Here is a 21,491-nt window from a genome sequence, read left to right on the forward strand (position 1 = left end):
TAAAATGAAGGACTTTATTTTGAAACTGAATCAAATTATGTATAATGCTCCATTTCTACTCAAGAATGAACCATCCCGAATGCAAGTTGGTGCAGTCACTTTGGAGAACAGTGTGGAGATTCCTCAAGAAATTAAAAATAGAGCTTCCCTATGACCCTGCAATTGCACTACTGGGTATTTACCCCAAGATACAGATGTAGTGAAAAGAAGGGCCATCTGTACCCAATGTTTATAGCAGCAATGGCCACGGTCACCAAACTATGGAAAGAACCAAGATGCCCTTCAAGGCTGTGAACAGTGCACATGGAACTGCAAAGCAGCCACCAACAGGCACAAGGCTCGACTTTCTTTTTTCAAGATTTATTTATTTGACGAATGGATAAGGAAGATGTGGTCCATACACACTATGGAGTATTGTGCCTCCATCAGAAAGGATGAATACCCAACTTTTGTATCAACATGGATGGGACTGGAAGAGATTATGCTGAGTGAAATAAGTCAAGCAGAGAGAGTCAATTATCATATGGTTTCACTTATTCGTGGAGCATAACAAATAACATGGAGGACATGGGGAGATGGAGAGGAGAAGGGAATTGAGGGAAATTGGAAGGGAGGTGAACCATGAGAGACTATGGACACTGAAAAACAACCTGAGGGTTTTGAAGGGGCTGGGGGTGGGAGGTTGGGGGAACTAGGTGGTGGGTACTGGGGAGGGCACAGATTGCATGGAGCACTGGGTGTGGTGCAAAAACAATGAATACTGTTACGCTGAAAAGAAAAAAAAAAAAAAAAGAATGAACCACCCCTACTAATTAGGACCAAAGAGTAAGTTTGGGGAGACTTTTAATTCACTTTTGAAAATACTGAAACATGCAAAAGGAGCAAAGACTAAATATTTAGGTTAATTTGTAGGTGGATTCCTAAAGAAGGCCCATACTTATCTTCTACCTTCTTCATATTTATTGTTCCTGATACTGCTTCTAGAGTTACATATATTTTTCAAAGACAAGAACAACTGGGGATTTAAACTTTGTGCACTATGTAACCTTTCATGTCTCAGGATTATTATCTATGAAAATCTCCGTCAGAGGATTAAATCCAGAAAAATGTCCTGTTCTGCCAGTTCCATTTAGCTCCACAGAGCCATCAAGACAAGAGATGTGCACGGATTTCTAAAACATTTTGACCAGTTTAAGGGACACTGTCCACTGCACTCATTCTGAAAGCAGATTTCTCAGATTTCTCATCTGTTCCTTACACTTTATTTTGCAAGTTCCTGTAACCAAGTGTCATAAATTTCATTTCCACACTGGATAATGCAGAAATAAAAGGGTACTAAACACCCTTGAGCACCATGCACCTAGGCAGCACATTTCACATTTCCACTGCCAGCAGGGAACCCTAACGACCTACCATCAACTGTCCCTTGCGTTCTAAGTGTGGCAATCTCCAGCTTCATTGCAGTACATGGGATTCAGGGACTTGAAAACACTCAGAAAGGCTCTCCTCCCCACCCCAGCTTGATTAAGACAACAGCTTGCTGCTAACTGTTCCTGTTAACACTTTTTTCCGATCTCGTAGGAAGGCCTTCTCGGAAGGGGATTTGGTCAAGGCTGTGAACAGTGCACATGGAACTGCAAAGCAGCCACCAACAGGCACAAGGCTCAACTTTCTTTCTTTATTCAAGATTTATTTATTTGACAGGGGGAGAGAGAGTGGGTAGGGGCAGAGACAGAGGGAGAGAGAATCCCAGAAAGGCTCCACGCCCAGCACAGAGTCCAATGTGGGGCTCCATCTCACGACTTGAGATCATGACCTGAGCCAAAATCAAGAGTCAGACACTTAACTGACTGAGCTACCTGGGGGCTCCAAGGTTCAACCTTCAGGATGGCAACCATCACCTCATGCTTCCACAAACTGAGCGACAAATGTAATGCTATGGCATTAAATTTCTGAGTTATCTACTCCTTGTACTCAAGTTCACTTTATAAGGTTCAGTAAAGTCTTGTCATTTTACAGAAACAGTCCATGAATATGGAAGTTCTAGGCATTTGTTTTTTGTGGTGACACTCATACAAGATGACAGACTATCTTATAAATGATATGTTTCTCTTTCCATTTTATGCTTGCAGGATTACATTTCCCTAATTACAGATGCTTCCTAAGTGGCACGTTACATTGTAAACTGTCAATAACTATTTATTATTACATAACTCCTATCACAATCTAATGCTAGTCCATAAATACTCTTTTTCTTCTTCCTAGAGGTCAAAGTATGAGCGTAAGGACATGAAATATTGTTTACAAAGCCGTAGATGCCCTCTGTTCCCTCTGTGAACCTTGATGTTGTGGCAAAAGCCACCATCCCCTTCCGTGTGGGTTTCTGCTGACGCTCAAAGAGGAACTCAGAGCAACTGCAGCACCAAGGAGATGGCCTTCCCTTTCAGTGCAGGAGACTGCTTTTTATCCATGGCCAGAAGGCATGAGGGACATGTGATCTCTGGCTGGTGGGGCAAGTTCTGAAAGTGGTAGCTAGAAGGCAGCCTTGATTTTATTAAAAGCGCAGAGTCCCCCTTCTTCATCTCCAGTGGTCCTCAGCTACTTATTTCAAAGGTCTTGAAATACCTGAGTGAGACAATTCAATGTTATGTTTCACCAGAGACAGTTTCATTAAAGTTTGTTTTAAAGTTTGTAAAAGCACATGATTGGAAAAAATTCCCAGTGCCTGCTCTTGTATTCAAAGTTTAAATGAGTCAAGGGGCAAAAAACCTGAAAGCTGTTAAGCTACAAGGAAATAAAGACCAGAACAACAAAGGGCCAAGAATAAAACCTCTTGGGCCATTCTATGGGATAATCCGGTGATTTTTTTTTTTAAACTTTCAGATGTCAGGTGTGTGATCAATTGATTTAGTCAACAGAGTATCCGGCAGTAACAGAAAAAAGCATGGTGTGGGGGCCAGTGAATGAGCAAACATGGGAGGCTCAGCTGAAAGCTGAAATCGGATTCTACACGCAATTGGGCTCTTTAGAGAAATGTGAGATCACCAGGGTAGGATACCCAAAAACTAGCCCTCATTTTCTAGAGACAGAAGGATAAAAATGGTACTTCTGAAGTTTCTACATACAAACAACCAAGATGCTCTATGGCAAGAAAAGTGTGTTGTGAAGAGGAAGAGTGTGTGACAAAGAGCAGGGGTGGAGGTGGGTGGCATGCAGGAATTAGCAGAACGGACCTATAGACATGCTTCTAAGATGGCCTTCCCAAGACGAATTCCGGTCACTCCTGCTCTATGACTCCATCCTCCTGGGAGGCAACGGCAAGAGAGGTTTAATAGCTTATAATAACTGGAACAAGATGGGTCCTTTCTTCAAAGTCACTACGGCTGTATTCCCCCAAGGCTCTTTGCCATCTGTCCTCCAAAGAGCTGCTTAATTTGGCTCTGCAACAAGATATTCAACCTTAAAGTATTTCCAGAATAATTCTCAAATGTGAAATTAAACCCAGGCAATCGGTTAGACACAGAGCTAGAAGCTTAACTATTGAAACTGTAGTATAATCCAGAAGACAGGAAAGGAGCAGTACCAAAGCACCTAAAGGAAGGGTATAGGCAAAGGGAAGAGACATGAACTTCTATGCATTTTACCCAAAATAGTATATTAAGTATGTCTTTTTTGATCTGTTTTTTGATGCTTTGACATCTTGGGGCTTTGCTGACAACAGAGGAACTTGTCCCTCTTAGGGTTACCCACTTCCTAGAAGTAGTAAATGACTCACCTACAGGCACGCCTTTCCTATGGAAAGCAACCCATCCAGAGCCCACCCCGGCTGTCTTCTTTCTTAAGCCCTTACTGGGCCAGTATTCCCCTGCCAGGAGCAGGTACCAGAGAGCAGCCCCTGCATGCCCCAGAGCCTGATAGAATTATTTAAACTAGCAGATTTTAAACCTGTTTATGCTGCCTTGCCCCTTCTTTCTCACTGAACCACAAGAAAGGCTCTTGCTCACATGTGTTCCTTCTGCCCTCTTATGGACCCCGCTGTTTTCTCAGTAACCCCATGTTATGGCATGCCTCTCCCTTTGGGAATCTGTGAGTATAATGATGTTTCTCATGGCAACTGTTTCCTGATCTAGTGGCCTCACCACACCTGAGTAATAAAACCTGTATTTCAAAATAAATAGGCCTCTGAACCCTGACAAGATATCACAATCCTTGCTTTACATTTTTAGCCCTCTATATAACCTCTGAGAGGTGAAGCACTTTTGTTGTGCTCAAATGAAGACTTTTACAGTTAAATTGGACAAAATCTATAAATTTTTAAAGTTATTGAGACATAATTTATATAATGTAAAATTTACCCTTTTAAAATGTACAATTTGTGGTTTTTAATATAGCTGTAAATTGTGCAATCCTCATTACTATCTAATTCCAGAACATTTCTGATTCCAAATGGAAACCCTATGTTCATTTCCTCTTCCCCACCAGCCCCAGGCAACCACTACTTATATCTCCTGCCTCTCTGCATTTGCCTACTCTGGACATCGCATATAAATGAAATCATATAGAATGGACTTTTGTGAATGGCTTCTTTCACTTGTCACAGCGCTTTCAAAGTTTATCCATGTAGCATGTAAACCATTATTCTCTTTTTTATGGCCATATAACATTCCATTGCATAGATATACCACTATATCCATATGTCCAAATATTTTGCCTATTATGAATAATTCTGCTGTAAGCATTCATAAACATGTTTTATGTAGACATATATTTTCAATTTTCTTGAGTTACACAAACTCAGGAGAACAGCTAGATAATATGGTAACCAAATGTTCTTTTTGGAAAATGAGAGATCCTGAACACCCCTATGCATGATATTTAGTTCCTGTAAGTTTTCCTTTCTAAGGAGGCTGTAACCAGAAAATGAAAACCTGTAAGCTCCCAATTAAACTCATATTATGGTGGGATGACTGCCTTGTAGCCCAAAGTCAGACGTGAGTCACACACTGAGAATGTGCCAGGCACTGGGTAGCCTCATGACCAATGCACCTCTGTTTCTGTGACTCTAATAACAATCATAATAACAGCTAACATCTACTGAGCTACGACTCAGTGTTAACTTATTGTTACTCCACATTGGCTAGTACTGTGATTATCAGTATACCGATAGAGAAAGGAACTAGAATGAACAGAGACTAAAAACATAATGGCCTGGATGCCCCAGGAAGAGCTCTTACATTTGAGATAAGCCACAGACTAAATGTCATTTCCAGGAAGTAAAGGAAGGGACAGGGACCTACTCCAGTGAAAAGGAACTATATAGCAAACTCATGTACTTTTCACAGAGATATTTTAGGCACAAACTTCAAAACCTTGAGGATACATTTCCTCAAACTGGAAAGATCAAAAGTAGCGATCAGAGAGGATTAGGAAGAGAACTCCGGTCAGAAAATGGTACTCATTCACCTATAAGAATTAAAGGAAGGAGTGAATCTGAAACAAGGAACATTTGAGAAAACACAGCATACCTTCCCCCGTACATTGATAGCTAAGATTATCACGGACAGGTTAAATTGTCTTCAGTTGTGTGTTACTAAAGTAACTGATATGTGGTAAGTACACAGAACAATATTTTTAAAATACTCTAAGATTTGTGTCCTTGAAAGAACAAGTTTTAGTTACTAAAGACATTCACTTTTGTGGAATCCTAAGAGTGTTGACTAAACCAGGTTAGACAGAATTGTTTTTGTTAGCAAGCAAGCACCCTACTTTTCCAACATGTACAGAACAACGTTAATGAATTACTCTTATGTGACCGGCTCACACTATAATACTCACTAAGAAAAGGTAGCGTTCTTGTGCTGATGTGTTCCGAGCAGCGAGTTTGAGGATTTGTCCCTCTTTTATTAGTTCATTTGAAGGATTTACAATGTCTTCCTCCTCTCCCAACATTTCATAAATCTCTAACAGTTTCTTTAGGTTCTCCTAGAAAATTAAAACAAAGCACAGCAAGACCAAATAAAGGAAGGTTTTACCTTAGTAGCTTTAATAATACAATGACCTTAGCTAAAATCTGGATAATTCAGAAGGGATTGGGACTAAGCATAAATTTGGTATAAAATGTGTCAGTTATGAGCAAATTGAAACCTGGGAGAAGAGGGGAGAGGATTATTCTCCACAACACTATACATTTAATAAAGAATCTTTTTGGTTCACTTGTATCAATTCATTTTGGTCCAAACCTACAGATAACATTAGGCTATGTTATCAACAATTATCTAACTAGAAGATTCCCATCTCCTTTGAAAATCACTTACCATTTTTCTTATTGCACTGTTAGAATGGCTTGCTGCTGTAGATATAATTTCAAGTGATTCTAAATGGAAAAAAAGAAATTAAATAAATGTATTTTGTTGTTCCTATGCTACTAGATAGCTGAATAACATATACTACAATAAGAAGAAATCTGAGACTGATGACCACATCTGACACCAAAAGCAGGGGCAATTTCCATTTACAAAACAGATACTTTAATGAGTTCATTTGTAAGCAGATTACTTGGAACATGTGGGCATTTCCTTATAAATAGTCATATACAACTATACATATGACCTATATAATGAAGCTTCAAAATTAACAAATACATGTACACTGGACTGGCACAAGGCACTTTGCCAGACGCTTTCATATATATTATGTCTCTTCATTCTGACACAACCTTGAATGGAGAGTCTGTTAGCTAACCCCGCCTGGCAGAGGAGACAAATGGCAAGTGAAGTGGCTTGGTTAAAGTTCCACAACTACGATACTCTAGGGCCACACTGCAACCTACGTCTTCTGGCTCAAAGTTCTACAACATTTCAGCAGGAATACTGTTTTGTGAGTTTTATGAGCAAACTAACCACCAAGCATAAACAACTTTCTTTGGGAAAGCACACTCACAGTTCTAGTCTTGCTCAGGTGACAGGGAATTCTCTGATGCCAATGCTGATGGAAGGTTTTATGCTGAACAGGTGGTGGGAGAGATGGGAATGGGAACTGCCTGGTATGGGCAAGGGAGGGCCTCCAGCACTGCTGGCAAGGAACTGTGGAGGTTGAGGCCTCCTGCTGGATCAACCCCAGGGAATGCCCTCAATCCTAAATCATGACCTGCTCTTTCCTTTCTATCTTATGAATACCAGCCTGATTAATTCTGTTACTACAACAACCTTATTTCTTCTAGACCAAATTCTCTGCCTTCTTTGTTCCATGGCTGAACAAAATGTACTTGTGTTGCTTTCTTCTCTCCTTTGGGTCTCTAAAAGCACCTCCGTGATTTCCTTACAATTTTAGGTGCAATGGGCAACCAAAGAGAGTAATAAAATACCCTATAGTGTTGCTAACTTTCTCATTGTTGACACTGCCACCTTAGGGCAAGTCTAAGTCTTTGAGTATAGAAGAAATTGAATTTTTATTTAGATATTGGAGGACTATCCTGATTAGGGCAATTCTGTGCATTCCCTACAGGATCCAAGGTAGAGGGAGACAGAATAAAATAACCTGGGATCAGCAGTTGGAAGAGAGGAGTGGTGACCCTACTACTACCACTTCTGCCTCTAAAACCAACCACACAGCCAGATGAGTGGGAAGTGGGCATGAAGTGGAAAGTGGAAGACGTCAAGTCAGGATAATTCTAAACTGTAAAGGGCGAAAGGGAAGAAGAGAAGTTCCTGTGGTTGTTGACTCACTTGGGTGGTGGGAGAAGTGTATCAGAGAAAGCCTCTGTTCAAAAAAAAGACCCAGGCTGCCAAGACCAAAGACTGTATTCTGTATTCCTCATCTCTTGCCAGGATACACTTATAATAAAGACAAGAAATTATTAGCAAAGTATCTATGTTTTAAGATTGTACAGCAGCATTGTTAGTTCTTGACACTAAGCCATTTCTATCCCTTAAATTTGCATTCTGCCCTTCATTTTTTTTTTAATTAAAAAAAATTTAAAGTAAGTTATACACTCAAAGTGGGACTTGAACTCATGACCCCTAGATTAAGAGTCACATATTTCTTTGGCTGGGCCAGGCAGCCACCCCCTGATAAATTTTTTTTTTTAAGTAAGTAAGCTATACAACCAGTGAGGGGCTTGAACTTATGACCCCTAGAGATCAAGAGTCATTAGCTTTGATTTTTTTAAAGTACAAGTGAAAGCTAAAGTATTGAAGCTCCTGAGCCTTAAAAAAACCCCATTCATTAGGACCTAAGGAAAAAACAGAAGACAATGAGAACAGGAATAAAGTTTTCCTGGGAAGACGTTAACTGACACTAAAAAGCATCATTTTCTCTTCTCTTTCAGGGTAGGTAGAGCCAACTTTGCTTAGGTTATTTTTACATAGTAAATGTCATTTTAGCTTTCTTGGTATACATCAACCTATCTAATTAACCAGTAGCACCAGTAATTCTGAATGGTTATATTCTTCCTGTGAGAGGGTAATTATGTATTGCTAGGCCAGATGTCTCTAAGACTATAGTTTCAGATTTTCAAGTTAATGATTAACGTGAAATCAGCAGGAGAAATGAGATTTGCATTGCTCTAAACCTGTGATTTGGGCTCAGAAGTGCTTGCCTAACTGAGATGTTGATGACAATTTCCAGGGAGGTTATTTTTTGGCAGCAATATTTTACTAAATTGGCTGTGAGATATATCTTGCTTGTTAACCACAAGGCTGCCTGGTCACTTGATTACCCTATAATAGAGACAGGGCGGGAGAGAAGCATTTACTTTTAGCATCATTCCAGTCCGGAGAATCAGGGGGCAACTTCCTCAGGTAGTCCTTCAGGAGCATCTCATACCGGGGAATCCGCTGAACAGGCTCCAGCATGTGATGCTGCAAAGTCAAGCTCCCACAGATCTTCTGTTTCTACAATGAGAAAGGTTTTTGAAGAAAGATTTAAAAATTAAGTCGGCCAATGTAAAAACTCACTGTCCTGCAGAACTTTCCTCAAGGGCAGTATTTCCCTACAAAGTGTGGTCTGTGGATCACTTCCATCAGATCGATCTAAAGCATTGTTAAAAATGCAAATTCTGGGGGTGCCTGGGTGGCTTAGTGGGTTAAGCCTCTGCCTTCAGCTCAGGTCATGATCTCAGGGTCCTGGGATCCAGCCCCCCGCATCGGGCTCTCTGCTCGGCAGGGAGTCTGCTTCCTCCTCCCTCTCTCTCTGCCTGCCTCTCTGCCTACTTGTGATCTCTGTCAAATAAAATAAATAAAATCTTAAAAAAAAATGCAAATTCTGAACCCCTTCCCAACCTATGAAACCAGAATCTCTGAGGCTAAGGCCTGCGAACATGCATTTTAAAATACCCCAGATTCTTAGAACATTAAAATTTGAGCCCCATCAATCTAGTCTAAGAACAGAAAGAAAAATCAAGTAGAATGTTAAGGAAGAAAATTCCAGATTGCTGGCAACCACTTCAGTCAGTCACTGGAAGGGTTTGTGTGGTCACATTATTGAATCATACTTCAGAGCTTTTTAAAAGATGCATATATTTAATGAGGTTCACTAAGCACAACTGTTTTAAATGACTTTGGACTCAACAGAAACTATTTAATAATAAGGTTACCATAAATGTCATTTCCTTTGAACTTAAAAAAGACTACACATAGAAGAATAAGATCTGAGCATCTTATTATCTCTCAGAAAATTTTAATTTTTCATTAGGCCATGTCAGTCTTTTCCATTAGAAACTGAACTCTGTGAATATATCTCCTTTTCTTACAGCAAAATTGAGTCTATAGCCCTTATTTTTAATAAAATGTTAACAGAAGACAGGGAAAAGATTACTTGAAAAATAAGATGTGTTCCTGTTCATATTAAATAAACCAGGAATCCCATTAAGATATTTATTGAACTCATATCATGATCAAGGTACTATCGGGTGTTAAAGTTGTATTAAGACATAATGTTTGCATTCAAAGAAGCTAAAGCCTTCACAGACAAGAGAGCATTCGACATGAACTCCAATGAGGGCAGCCTCTGTTGGGAAGGGAAAGGAAGACCAGGGGACAAGTGCAGAAAGAGGGACCTTGGAGAGCAGGCCCATGGCAGTGGGACATATAACATTGAGTTTGGCTGGAAAATATAAATATATAAATATAAAATAAGATATATATATATATATATATATATATATATATATATATATATATATAAACAGGGGATGAGGAAGAAAAAATCTGGGGTAATAAGTCAAGCTGAGTTTAGACTTGCTTCTTCTAATGCAAGTTTTCATGCAGGAGAGCAATATTGTTAGATAGGAGATGTATTAATATTAACCTACTGCAGTATGGCTTTAGAGAGATATGGGGAAATTAGTTTGGAAGTTATGGTGCGGACCAGGAAAAAAACGTATAAAGAGCCTGAAATCAACATGGAAGCTGAAGAAATAATAGCTTTCCTTAATTAAGTATAAAATATTAATGATATAAGTTTAGCCATTCCATTTGACTCTATAGTATATGTGTACAGGAAATATATATATTATATGTAGATGAAATATAGGAAAATATTACTGATCCCCACATTTTTACATGGGGAAACTCTGGCTCAGAGAAGTCCAGGGACTAAGCCGCAAACTTCTAAATTTAGTTGGTTGATTCCCAAGGACTATGACAGTTTACAGGTAGGAAATAATTGGAAACAAGGACCCTAGAGGCATCTGTAGGACATGATGGATAAAGGACCAGGAGCATGTGGGTGTGAAGGCCAAGAAGAATGTGAGGAGTCAACCCTGTACTCTGTCCCCATTCCAGTTTAAGCCAATGGGGCTGGTAAAAGAATCAAAGAAGCCAGTGTTCAGAAAGGTAGATGAGTGCTTAATCACAAGAGAAGAAAAAGAAAGAGTGACTGGAAAGAGGCAGGACTTTTGTCTATGGCTAAAGGAAAAGACAGTAAAAAACCTTCCTGGAAAAAGCAACTAGAAAGCTAGATAAAACTGATAAAACCACCATTTTGGCAATCTGGAAATAGACCAAAGGCACAGAACAATCTGAAAAGCATTTATAAAAACTGGTGACCTTTGGGTAAGAACAATGAGAATGTGTGGCATTCTAGCCTGGGGTCACACCCATTCCTCCCTTAGCAAATGAAGATTCAATGACTGGAAGGTTCGGTTTGGGTGGGACTGGCTGTGGGACTGGCATGTCTCTGCTAAAGTTGAGAGGGCTCCTTAGATTTGGAGCAGTGGGCAATGCACTCATCCAGCAACACCATCAGTGAAAGTGAAGGTGGGCGAGTGGGGAAGACCAATGGCTCTACTGGCCTGAAGCTGCGGTTGGAGGCTGGGATGAGAGGAGGCTAGATAATAATATTCTTGGCTGAGGTTGTGTGAATGATCAGCAGAGACAGAAGACAGCTTAAGCCAGCACAGTCTCCGGGCTACCATGAGGCTTGAACATACAAACAGGAGATGTAAAAGGGTCCAGTAGACTTGAAAATGGTCTGATCTTTAAAATGCGTTCCCCTCTGCATAGACCGGTCCATCAGCAGACAAGAGCTTACTGGCTCTAGGTAGTTTGTTTAGTCATCTCTGTTCAATAGCTGTTTGACCCCATAACCTACACAGACATAGGGGCAATCCCTAGAAAGCTGGGATCACACACACACCCACACACAGAAATATTAAACCATATAGTGAGTAGAGATATTGGCAACTGCATACCAGAGGATTTTATAGATTTAGTCTAAGCAAGTTACTATGCAAACAAAACTAACCAAAGCCACTTTCAGTGGGGGAAATCAGAATACAGAGTTGCTACAATAGGTTACCTAAAATGTCCAATATTCAGAAGAAAAAAAAAAAAGGGAGAGAGACATTCAAAGACATAGTAAACTATTACTATTTAGTAAACTGAAAAAAAGGCAATCAAAAGAAATTGTCTCTGAATACAGATACTGGATGTAGCCAACAAAGAGTTCACTGTGGCTATTATAAAAATGTTCAAAGAATTAAAGGAAGTTGTATTTGAAAAACACGAAAAGTATAACAACAATGAATGCACAAATAGCAATTTCCAAGAAGGAAAAAGGCATTAAAAAAAGAACCAATGGAAATTCTGGAGTTGAAAAGCACAAGAGCTGAGATGAAAAATGCACCACAGGGACTTGACAGCAGGAGAAAAAAAAAAAAAAATCAGTGAACTCAAAAAAAGACTCAGAGAAATGATACAGTCTGAAGAACAGAAGAATGAATAAAGAAAAATGAACCATCTCAGAAACTTGTAGAATAACAAGAATACCAACATATGTGGAATTGGACTAAATTATTTGAAGAAATAATGGCTGAAAACTTCTCAAATTGATTAAAAAACCCTACACATCTAAGAAATTCAACCCTAAGAAAAATACAGTCACATTAGACACATCCTATTCAAACTGTTGAAAGACAAAAGTAAAGAAATAAATTTGAAAATATCAAGAGAAAAACAATTCATCACATACAGGAATTATCAATACAGTTCCTAACTTCCCATATAAAACAAGAGAGGACAGAGCACAGTGAAATGATATTCATTTTGCTGAAAGAAAAAAAAAAACAACAAACTATCCAGCTTGGATAGTATCCAGCAACACAATTCAACAGTGCAGAAAAAAAAAGGATATTCCCAGATAAACAAAGACCAAGAAAATTTGTTGCTATTCATTCTCTGCCTTGCAAGAAACACTTATCACTTTACGTGGAAAGAAACTTATTTCAGAAATGGCAAATATATGGGTTAATAAATATATTTATAGATTTTTTTTCTCACATCCTCCCTTCCTTCAAAGACATAAAGTTATAAAAAATAATAATTACATCTCTGTATTATTCGATTTATAACATACAAGGGTAATGTATCTCAGACTAAAAGCATGGAGCATAGCAAAATGCCTGTATTTTACAGAATTAAGGTCAGTATTAATCTGAAGAAGACTGTGATAAATTAAAATGCATATTATAATTCCTCCAACAAACAGCAGGAAAAAATGAAAAACAGTTTTAAAATTTAAAGGATTAAAATGGTAAAATAAAAAATATTTATCTAGCACAAAAGAAAACAGAGAAGGAGCAGCAGAATCCCTGCCATAAAAATCTTATGTGATCTATAGAATTCCTTTTTGATTTTTAAACTTTATTAAGTAATAAGTCATTAACAACTTTAACTAGAGAATCAAACAGAAATTACTATGGTGTTATCAAAGCATATTATCCAGGTTTGGTGAAATTGAAAAAAAAAATCAGTATACATATATAAGTCACACACACACACACACACACACACACACACACACACACCCCAGAATAATAATGTTTGCAGAATGTCAGGGTTTATGGCAATCATTCTTTATATTCATTTATATATTCATTCTATCATCTCAACCTCTAAAAGAAAACAAGAGAGGCATAAACCTGAATGGGAACTCACTTTATAAATTTATGTGGATCTTTATAAAAGCTAGACTCAAATGTAAATGGAGAATTTACTGCTTAGCACAAGGCATGTGCTCAATAAATATGTTAATTTTGCAAAGATGATTTTTGCATAATTCAGAACAGCATGGAATTTGGCTGTCTCAGACAGATGTCTCAATTTAGAAGACCAATGCTCTAACCCCTGAGACATAGAGCCTCACAAGATGTCTTAATCTCAAATTTAGATCTAGAAGACCTTATGATTTGTACAGAAAAATTAACTCATAGCCTTGAACAAAAGAGTCCAATTACCTGAATTTCTTCAACTACTGATTTGAACTGGGGAATACGCTCGGTCATGTTTTTAACCAATTCCATTGCGTTATCAAATCCCTTCACATATTCTCCATACATCTTAAGGAATGGTGCCAATTTCTGAAGGATGTCACCAATTCTAGGGGTTGTTTCCCTGTACAAAGAAACAAAGCATTAAGATTTCTTACAGAGTATGTGAATTAACAGGACTCCAAATGAAGTGATCACTTTCTATACACTCCCTGTGCTTTATCAGACCCACCTTGCTGTGAGATGGGTAGAGAATGAAGCAGTACCTTTTTAAAGGGAGTTTAGGAATGACATAGTAAAGAGACCTGCTATGGAGTTTTTAAAGCTCCAGATTACCCCCTGATATCTCATCTCCACTAGTCAAAAGATAGTCTGGAGAGCAGAGATGAAATTCTTTTCAACCAAAGCTAATAGTGTACCACAATTCCTATCAGTGGTCTTTATGGTAAAAATTTAACACCCATGTTCGGCTATAGCTCTCTGTGCAGTATTGTTTCAATTTAAAAGCAAATAACACAGCACATAACGTGACTGCCTTAGACATATCATTTGACATCTACTCTTCTTACCATTCTTGCATTCGTTTTTCCAGCTCTGGCAATAGGAATTTACTATGGAAGGCATTTATTGATGAAATATTAGAAAAGATTTTATTCACCATCTCTGCTGGAAAGGAGCCTCGATTTGCTTCTTCTAATAATTTGCAGTAAAATACCTGAATAAGAGAATAAAGCAAACATTACTTTAAATTTATTGTTTCCCACCCAGCACTGTGCTAGGCATAGAGTGGGCTCTCAGTAACTTTTGTTCAATCAACAAAAAGGTTCATGGTTCAAGAAATAAATCATTTTTGAAATGTCCGAATATATGCTTTGATTGAGAAGAAGGAATTAGAATTAGAAAACTTGACTCTAACCTAAGCCATGCTTCTATCTAGGAGATTTTAATCTTTCTATGCCAGAGAATTTCCAACTGAGGTAAAGGGATTTACTCCTATCTACAGGTAGAGTTAAGAGAGATGGAAAACTTTATATACAACAACTGTGGTATTTTGCACTCCTCTTTATGTTTTGAATGATTTTGAATGATTTTGTGGCATATATCATATTGCCCCTTACTGTAATTTGTTGGCATAAATCTCATTTTCCCTATTAAAACTGTATGCCCCTTTGGGGAGGGAGGCCATCATAGTTTAGATCCCCCCGGCAGAATAGGTGCTTAGTAAGTATCTGGTCAGTGGATAAGTAAAAGTATTTCAGCTCACAGATGTTTCCCTGCTTTTAAGTAATAATGCATGATAACCTGAACACTTAAAAGAGGATAAAAGGATCTCCTGCACATAATAATGAATATCTTAAAAACAATAAAAAATAATTGCAGTCTTAAGCTATACTCCACTAGAGCTACTATACCTCTTAATTACCATTCTGTTAAATGTAGGCAGAAGGAGGTCTGTTCCCTCATAATGTCCAGATGGTTGTTAATTTTCTAAATACACCTCCACTGCATTTTCTTGGGAGGCAAAAAGAACACAAAATTATGTCCTTAAAAACTCTAATAGATAAGATATTGTAAGTATTTAAGACTCTAAAATTCTAAAAGGTCAGCAACAGTAGCTGCCAAGCTAATATGGCTAAAATAACAAAAAATAAAAAACAAAAAACCACAAAACCGGATTAAGAGAAAAAAACATGGGAATACCTAATATTTCAGGTCTGTAATGCCCATGAAGAGAAAAATTGTTTCAAATATACCAACTCAACATGAATTGATGGACTTACAGTGAAATTTTTTGGAAAGTGAGTGTTTAAGTCACGAACTCCTTATTTCAAAGAACAGAACCCTAATCTGATCCCTTAAGGCTCACTCTAACAGGGCTAGAGTTCACTCTAAGAACCGATGATAAGAAGGTTGCCCAGGATGGCATGCTCCCCTGAAGCTCCAGTTTTCCAATGGCAGAAGTCGGACAATTCTTTTTAGAATCAACACTTAAACATGGCAACTTTCTCTTCTAGTAAGAGGAGGCTCTATGAACAATCTACTAATTATCTTATTCTTTTATCATTAAAACAATATTAAGAGGCCTTGGTTTTCAAGTGCTTCTTATGATGTATTTTAAAATTTTGCTTGTAAATGTACATGTTTTTGAAATGATACTCAAGGCTCCACCATGATGAGAGTACAAAATGTGAGAAAGTAGGATGTCATTTCCAAAAAAAATTGACCATGCAACTTTACACCAGGCACTGTATTAGAGGTCTCCTACAAGTTTGAACATGTAAGTGAAGGCTCAAAATTCTTCTGGCCCTATTACTCCGTCAATTCAGATGACTCACATGGGGGTGAAGAGTGCATGAGACAAACAGAATCAGTGACATATTCATGTATGAATGAGAATCACCAGTCTCTTATTTGGATTATAATGGTAATAGATATGTATAATATAATCCTAGGGATCTAGGATCATAATAAATGGTCAAGAAACATAGTAGTGTTGATTTTTGAAAGATAATTTGAAAGGCATTTTGTGACTCAGAGTCCTTGAATCTGTTCTTTATGAATTGAAAACCTTTTGTGTCTGTTGAATTCACTGCCAAAGCTAAAAATCCTAGATTTCCTTGAAGAAAAAGCTTCCACTGGCCAAAAACAGTCATGTCCTTTATAGTTTCTAAAACCCCTTGATTACTAAAAATGATGTACAATGCCAAAAAATTACCCTGAAAGGGAAAATCTTACCTGATCTAAGAGATCAAGTCGGTTGACATAAGCTCTTTCTGTAAGCAAAAGTTCATTGGCTATTTTGTGAAGCTTTTGCTCATTAGTTTCCTAAAAATACAATAGATGTTCACATATTAGAAAATAAATCCTGGACATATTTTTCAAGTAATAAACAACCTTATCGAGTAGTCAAAACAGTTTTCTCAAGCTTCTCAGGTACTCAATTCCTTTCAGCCATGAAGGACCATCCAACCAGAAATGAACAAAATTAAAAATAAACAATCTGCTAGGTTTAACTTATAACATATTTAGCCTAAATTTAGTCAAAATTAACATTATGATCTTTGTCCTTGAAACACCTTTTATCTTTCTCAGACAGTGTATTTGGCTCATTTTCTTCCTGCCTCTCTCAGGCCACCCTTTAGCTGTGATTTCATCAATCTATCAGATACCTTGTCTAATTATTAGCATTATGCACCCAACTTTTTGCCTTTTTAAAAAATGTTAGAGAAAATTTCAATCACATATAAGAGTAAAATGAACCAGTATGTACCCATTACTGAGATTCAACAGCTATCAATTCATTGTTAATCTTGTTTCATCTATGCTCACCTCCCTTTACCCATATTATTTTAAAAACAAACATTTTATTATTTCCTCAGTATATGTTTCCTTAGCCGTTAAATATATTTGTATAGTTTTGCCAGTTCCATGAGAATGGGAACATTTTTTTCTTGCTAACATTGTAACTCTCTTTCTTCAATAAAATACTGACATTCAATAAAATATTGCTGAATGAATGAATAGCAATCATCCAAAATTAACTATTGTTGGACATTTATTACCACTTTGGCATGCTGTTAATGTAAGACCAAACTCATCTTTTCAGGAAAACCTCTCTCCTACTACCTCCCTCCCTACCCCATGCTACCCACCCCACCCCGCCAGAACTTTACCAGTCTGGTAATGGTTCCATCCCTTTCCAGTTACCTGGCTTTGGTATCTTGAATCACTCTAAACTTAGTTCCCTACCACAAAATCCAGCTGTTATGAGCTCCTACTCATATTAGCATCCAACATTTAAGTTTTCATCACTGCCACCCAGTTTTGCTCATACCATATCTCAAGTCCAGGCCAGTCACCAGCTCCCAGTTGATGTGATTCTACCATTTTTTTTTTTTTTTTTTGGCTAGTTAGACCCACTTTGTATGCTGTTGTATGAGCAATCTTTCTAACTCTGCTTTGCCAAGATCTTTCTACTTTCCATAGAAGGAAAACTTCCAACAGTTCTCTGTTTACCCACAGAATAAAATCCAGACTCTGTGTATCACTCAGGGCTGTTCAAATCCCATCTCTACTCACTTCCTCAGATGTTTTTCTCATTGTATCTCTGCAGGTACCCTTCCCTCCAAACAAACCAATCTAATACACTGTGATCCAAACATGTCCATTCCCGAACCTTTCTTCTTTCCATCCTCTCTGCATGGCATACATTCTTGCTTTTTCTCTCTAGGTGTTTAAGACTTACTTTGTTTTTGGATGGTCTGCTGAATTTCTTCCATTCCTTGTCCGTGGAGCCTTCTTCAACTATCCAAAGCTCTTGGGCTTGGTCCTATCAGAACCCATTTTCTATTTTTTTACTCCCCCCCCTTTTTCTCATTTTGTATTTTATATGTGAACATCTTTTTGTTGAAAAATTTCTACCTAGCTACTTGCTGAAGTATCCTTTTCATTCTAGGCAAGTATGAAGCCCAGTAAGTGTTTAGTAAAAACTAATAGGAAAGCAGAACAAAGTATATTCTAAACCAGTGTCTAATTTGTGTGAAGGCTACATTTTAAACTATGTATAAAATGCTATTAAGCTATAGGAATGCTTCACTGTGTTCAACATATGAGGTCTACTTTTATGCTTTATGCAATATCTGTTTTCTTTTTTAAAAGATTTTATTTATTTATTTGACAGAAAGAGATCACAAGTAGGCAGAGAAGCAGGCAGAGAAAGATGGGGAAGTAGGCTCCCTGCTAGGCAAAGAGCCTGATGCAGGGCTTGATCCCAGAACCCTGAGATCATGACCTGAGCTGAAGGCAGAGGCTTAACCCACTGAGCCACCCAGGCGCCCCTATGCAATATCTCTTCTAATGTGAAAAATTATCATTTTGCTTTTTACAGCAGCGCTGAAATGAGGTATTTTTATGTGAAGTCTTCAGGTAAAGTAACATAATACTATGTAAATAATTTGTGGTCTCAAAAATATTGAGATAAAAACTATGTAGTCATTAAATCCCACAAGTAGCCAAGGTTTTGGTTAAACAACAAATTCAGGTTAAAGTATTAGCATTATCATTTGCCTATTTGACATCCTTTCCTTCCATTTCTTAATGATATCCAGATTGGTTCAGTGTATCTACAACTATGTGTAGCCTTTCCTTTGGAGAAATTATCCTCATGCCCCAGATCAAAAGGACAGCCCTGACTGGTATAAAATTGAGAATACAGAGTGACTGGTTCAGGAGCCAATGAAACACGAGGGTAGATGCACTGGGTCTCCCTCCTCTCCACCCCACGCCTTTCTCCTATCACCAGCTTCTGTTAACAGATCTGCTCTTTTCCGGAATGTTGTGTAAATGGAATCACATAGTATGTGCCTTTTGAGACTTGTCTTCCACTTCTCAAAATGCATTTGAGACACATCCTTGTTGTCATTAGTATTAGTGGCTTGCTCTTTCCAAGCCCTTAGTTTTATTCTAATAGTGATACTACTGTAACTTTTTGACTCATTCACATACTTTCATATGCTCTGATTCTGGTTTTAACCAATACCTCTAAAGAAAACCACCCAGCAAAGTTTGTGCCATGATAAAATAATACATCTTTTATGAGTCTGCGAATTCATTAACCAACAGGTCATATGGTCAGTTATTGCTATGCAGTGAAGTCACTCCTGAGGTCTTCCACATCCTACAGGATCTTAAATAGGAAGTTTTTAATAAACGATCTTTTGCTGACTCTAAATCATACTTTAGCTGAACTTGGCAAATTGAAGGTATTCTGATCATAATTTGCAAAATCCAAGGGAGATGTCAGCAGTTATTAGCAAAAACCTGTGTCCTTCCACACAGATGGTCTTCTAATGTCAGGTCCCTGACCTTGCCAAAACCAACACAAGATAAGCAAGAGTAAACTTGCTGACATTCAGTTTCATCACATCATATAGGTTTATGAAAAGTTACTAGGGATTTTTGTGGTGGAGGTGAGGAAATCACGGACCCAAACAAAAATTTCACTAGAAGAACAGCTAACAGTTATTCAATGATTGCTTGTTATGCACAAGACACTGTTATATTTTATTTACATAAGTTGACTAAACCTTATGATAAGTCTATAGCATAGATACATTATTCCTGTTTTATAGGCAGCACACACATACAACAAGACAAAAATTCCAAGGCTCAGAAAGGCCAGGCGACTTGTCCCAAGTCACACAGTTAAAAGGTAACTGAATCAGATTCCAATCACATAGGAAAGCATGGGACTCTACATCATGGTTCTCACTCTTACTCTTCTCTGCAACTAGAAACAAGACTGTAATAAGTGTCTGCAAGGGATACAGACTAACAAAATATAAACTACCCACTTGAAAATGAAATGTGGTATCTATTAGGCATTTGAATTTACATTCTTTCTCTAATATAATTTCTAATTATAACAGGCTTCTCAGCATCTTATTAAGAATTATCAGATATTGGGGCGCCTGGGTGGCTCTGTGGGTTAAGCTGCTGCCTTCGGCTCAGGTCATGATCTCAGGGTCCTGGGATCGAGTTCCGCATCGGGCTCTCTGCTCAGCAGGGAGCCTGCTTCCCTCTCTCTCTCTCTCTGCCTGCCTCTCCATCTACTTGTGATCTCTCTCTGTCAAATAAATAAATAAAATCTTAAAAAAAAAGAATTATCAGATATTAAAAATTCAGTCATATTTGATATAATGATATAATGGTTTCTAACTTTATTTCATTTCATTTTATTTATTTTTTAAAGATTTACTCATTTATTTGACAGAGAGACAACAAGAGAGGGAACACAAGCAGGGGAAGCAGGAGAGGGAGAAGCAGGCTTCCCACCGAGCAGGGAGCCCAAAGTGGGGCTCGATCCCAGGACCCTGGGATCATGACCTGAGCCGAAGGCAGATGCTTAACGACTGAGCCTCCCAATTTCATTTTATTTTTTAAAAAGTATTTTATTAATTTGAGAGAGAGAGCCCCAGGATGGAATTTTTTTTTAAGTAGAAAGTTAAATATGTCAAGTTATATAATATTGTCTCATATTATTTGCCACTTAAAACTATATACCCCTGGGGCACCTGGGTGGCTCAGTGGGTTAAGCCTCTGCCTTCAGCCCAGGTCATGATCTCAGGGTCCTGGGATCGAGACCCGCATCGGGCTCTCTGCTCAGCAGGGAGCCTGCTTCTGCCTCTCTCTCTCTGCCTGCCTCTCTGCCTACTTGGGATCTCTCTCTCTCTGTGTCAAATAAATAAAATCTTTAAAAAAAAAAAACAACAACTATATACCCCTACTTTGTGCTCAGCACTTTACTAACAGTCATATATTCTTTTTTTTTTTTTTAAGGTTTTATTTATTTATTTGACAGAGATCACAAGCAGGCAGAGAGGCAGGCAGACAGAGAGAGAGGTGGAGGCAGGCTCCCTGAGGGGCAGAGAGCCCGATGCGGGGCTCGATCCCAGGACCCTGGTATCATGACCTGAACTGATGGCAGAGGCTTAACCCACTGAGCCACCCAGGCGCCCCAACAGTCATATATTCTTAATGATTTTTTTGGAAAACAGTAATAGCCACACAATATTGATTTAACAAAAAAAAATCCCATTAGCCTAATACACAGACTTCACTTTTTAACATAATGATAAATATGCTATAGAAAAGCCATCTTACCTTTGATATTCCTCTATAAAATAAGATTTTTTTTCACTTGCAAAGAATCACCACGTCCCTACAC

General features: G+C 38.1%; 1 protein-coding gene across 1 annotated transcript in view; it reads right to left on the bottom strand.

Annotated features, from left to right (window-relative positions):
* FGD4 (FYVE, RhoGEF and PH domain containing 4) overlaps positions 1 to 21,491 on the bottom strand; it is a 220,411-nt gene that overhangs the window by 17,117 nt on the left and 181,803 nt on the right. The window contains 6 exon segments of the mRNA XM_047740878.1: positions 5,836 to 5,982; positions 6,315 to 6,373; positions 8,753 to 8,891; positions 13,733 to 13,889; positions 14,335 to 14,480; positions 16,502 to 16,591. Coding sequence (XP_047596834.1) covers positions 5,836 to 5,982; positions 6,315 to 6,373; positions 8,753 to 8,891; positions 13,733 to 13,889; positions 14,335 to 14,480; positions 16,502 to 16,591 — 738 coding nt within the window.

The sequence above is a fragment of the Lutra lutra genome, chromosome 8 (genome assembly GCF_902655055.1).
Source record: "Lutra lutra chromosome 8, mLutLut1.2, whole genome shotgun sequence".
Lineage (NCBI taxonomy): Eukaryota > Metazoa > Chordata > Mammalia > Carnivora > Mustelidae > Lutra > Lutra lutra.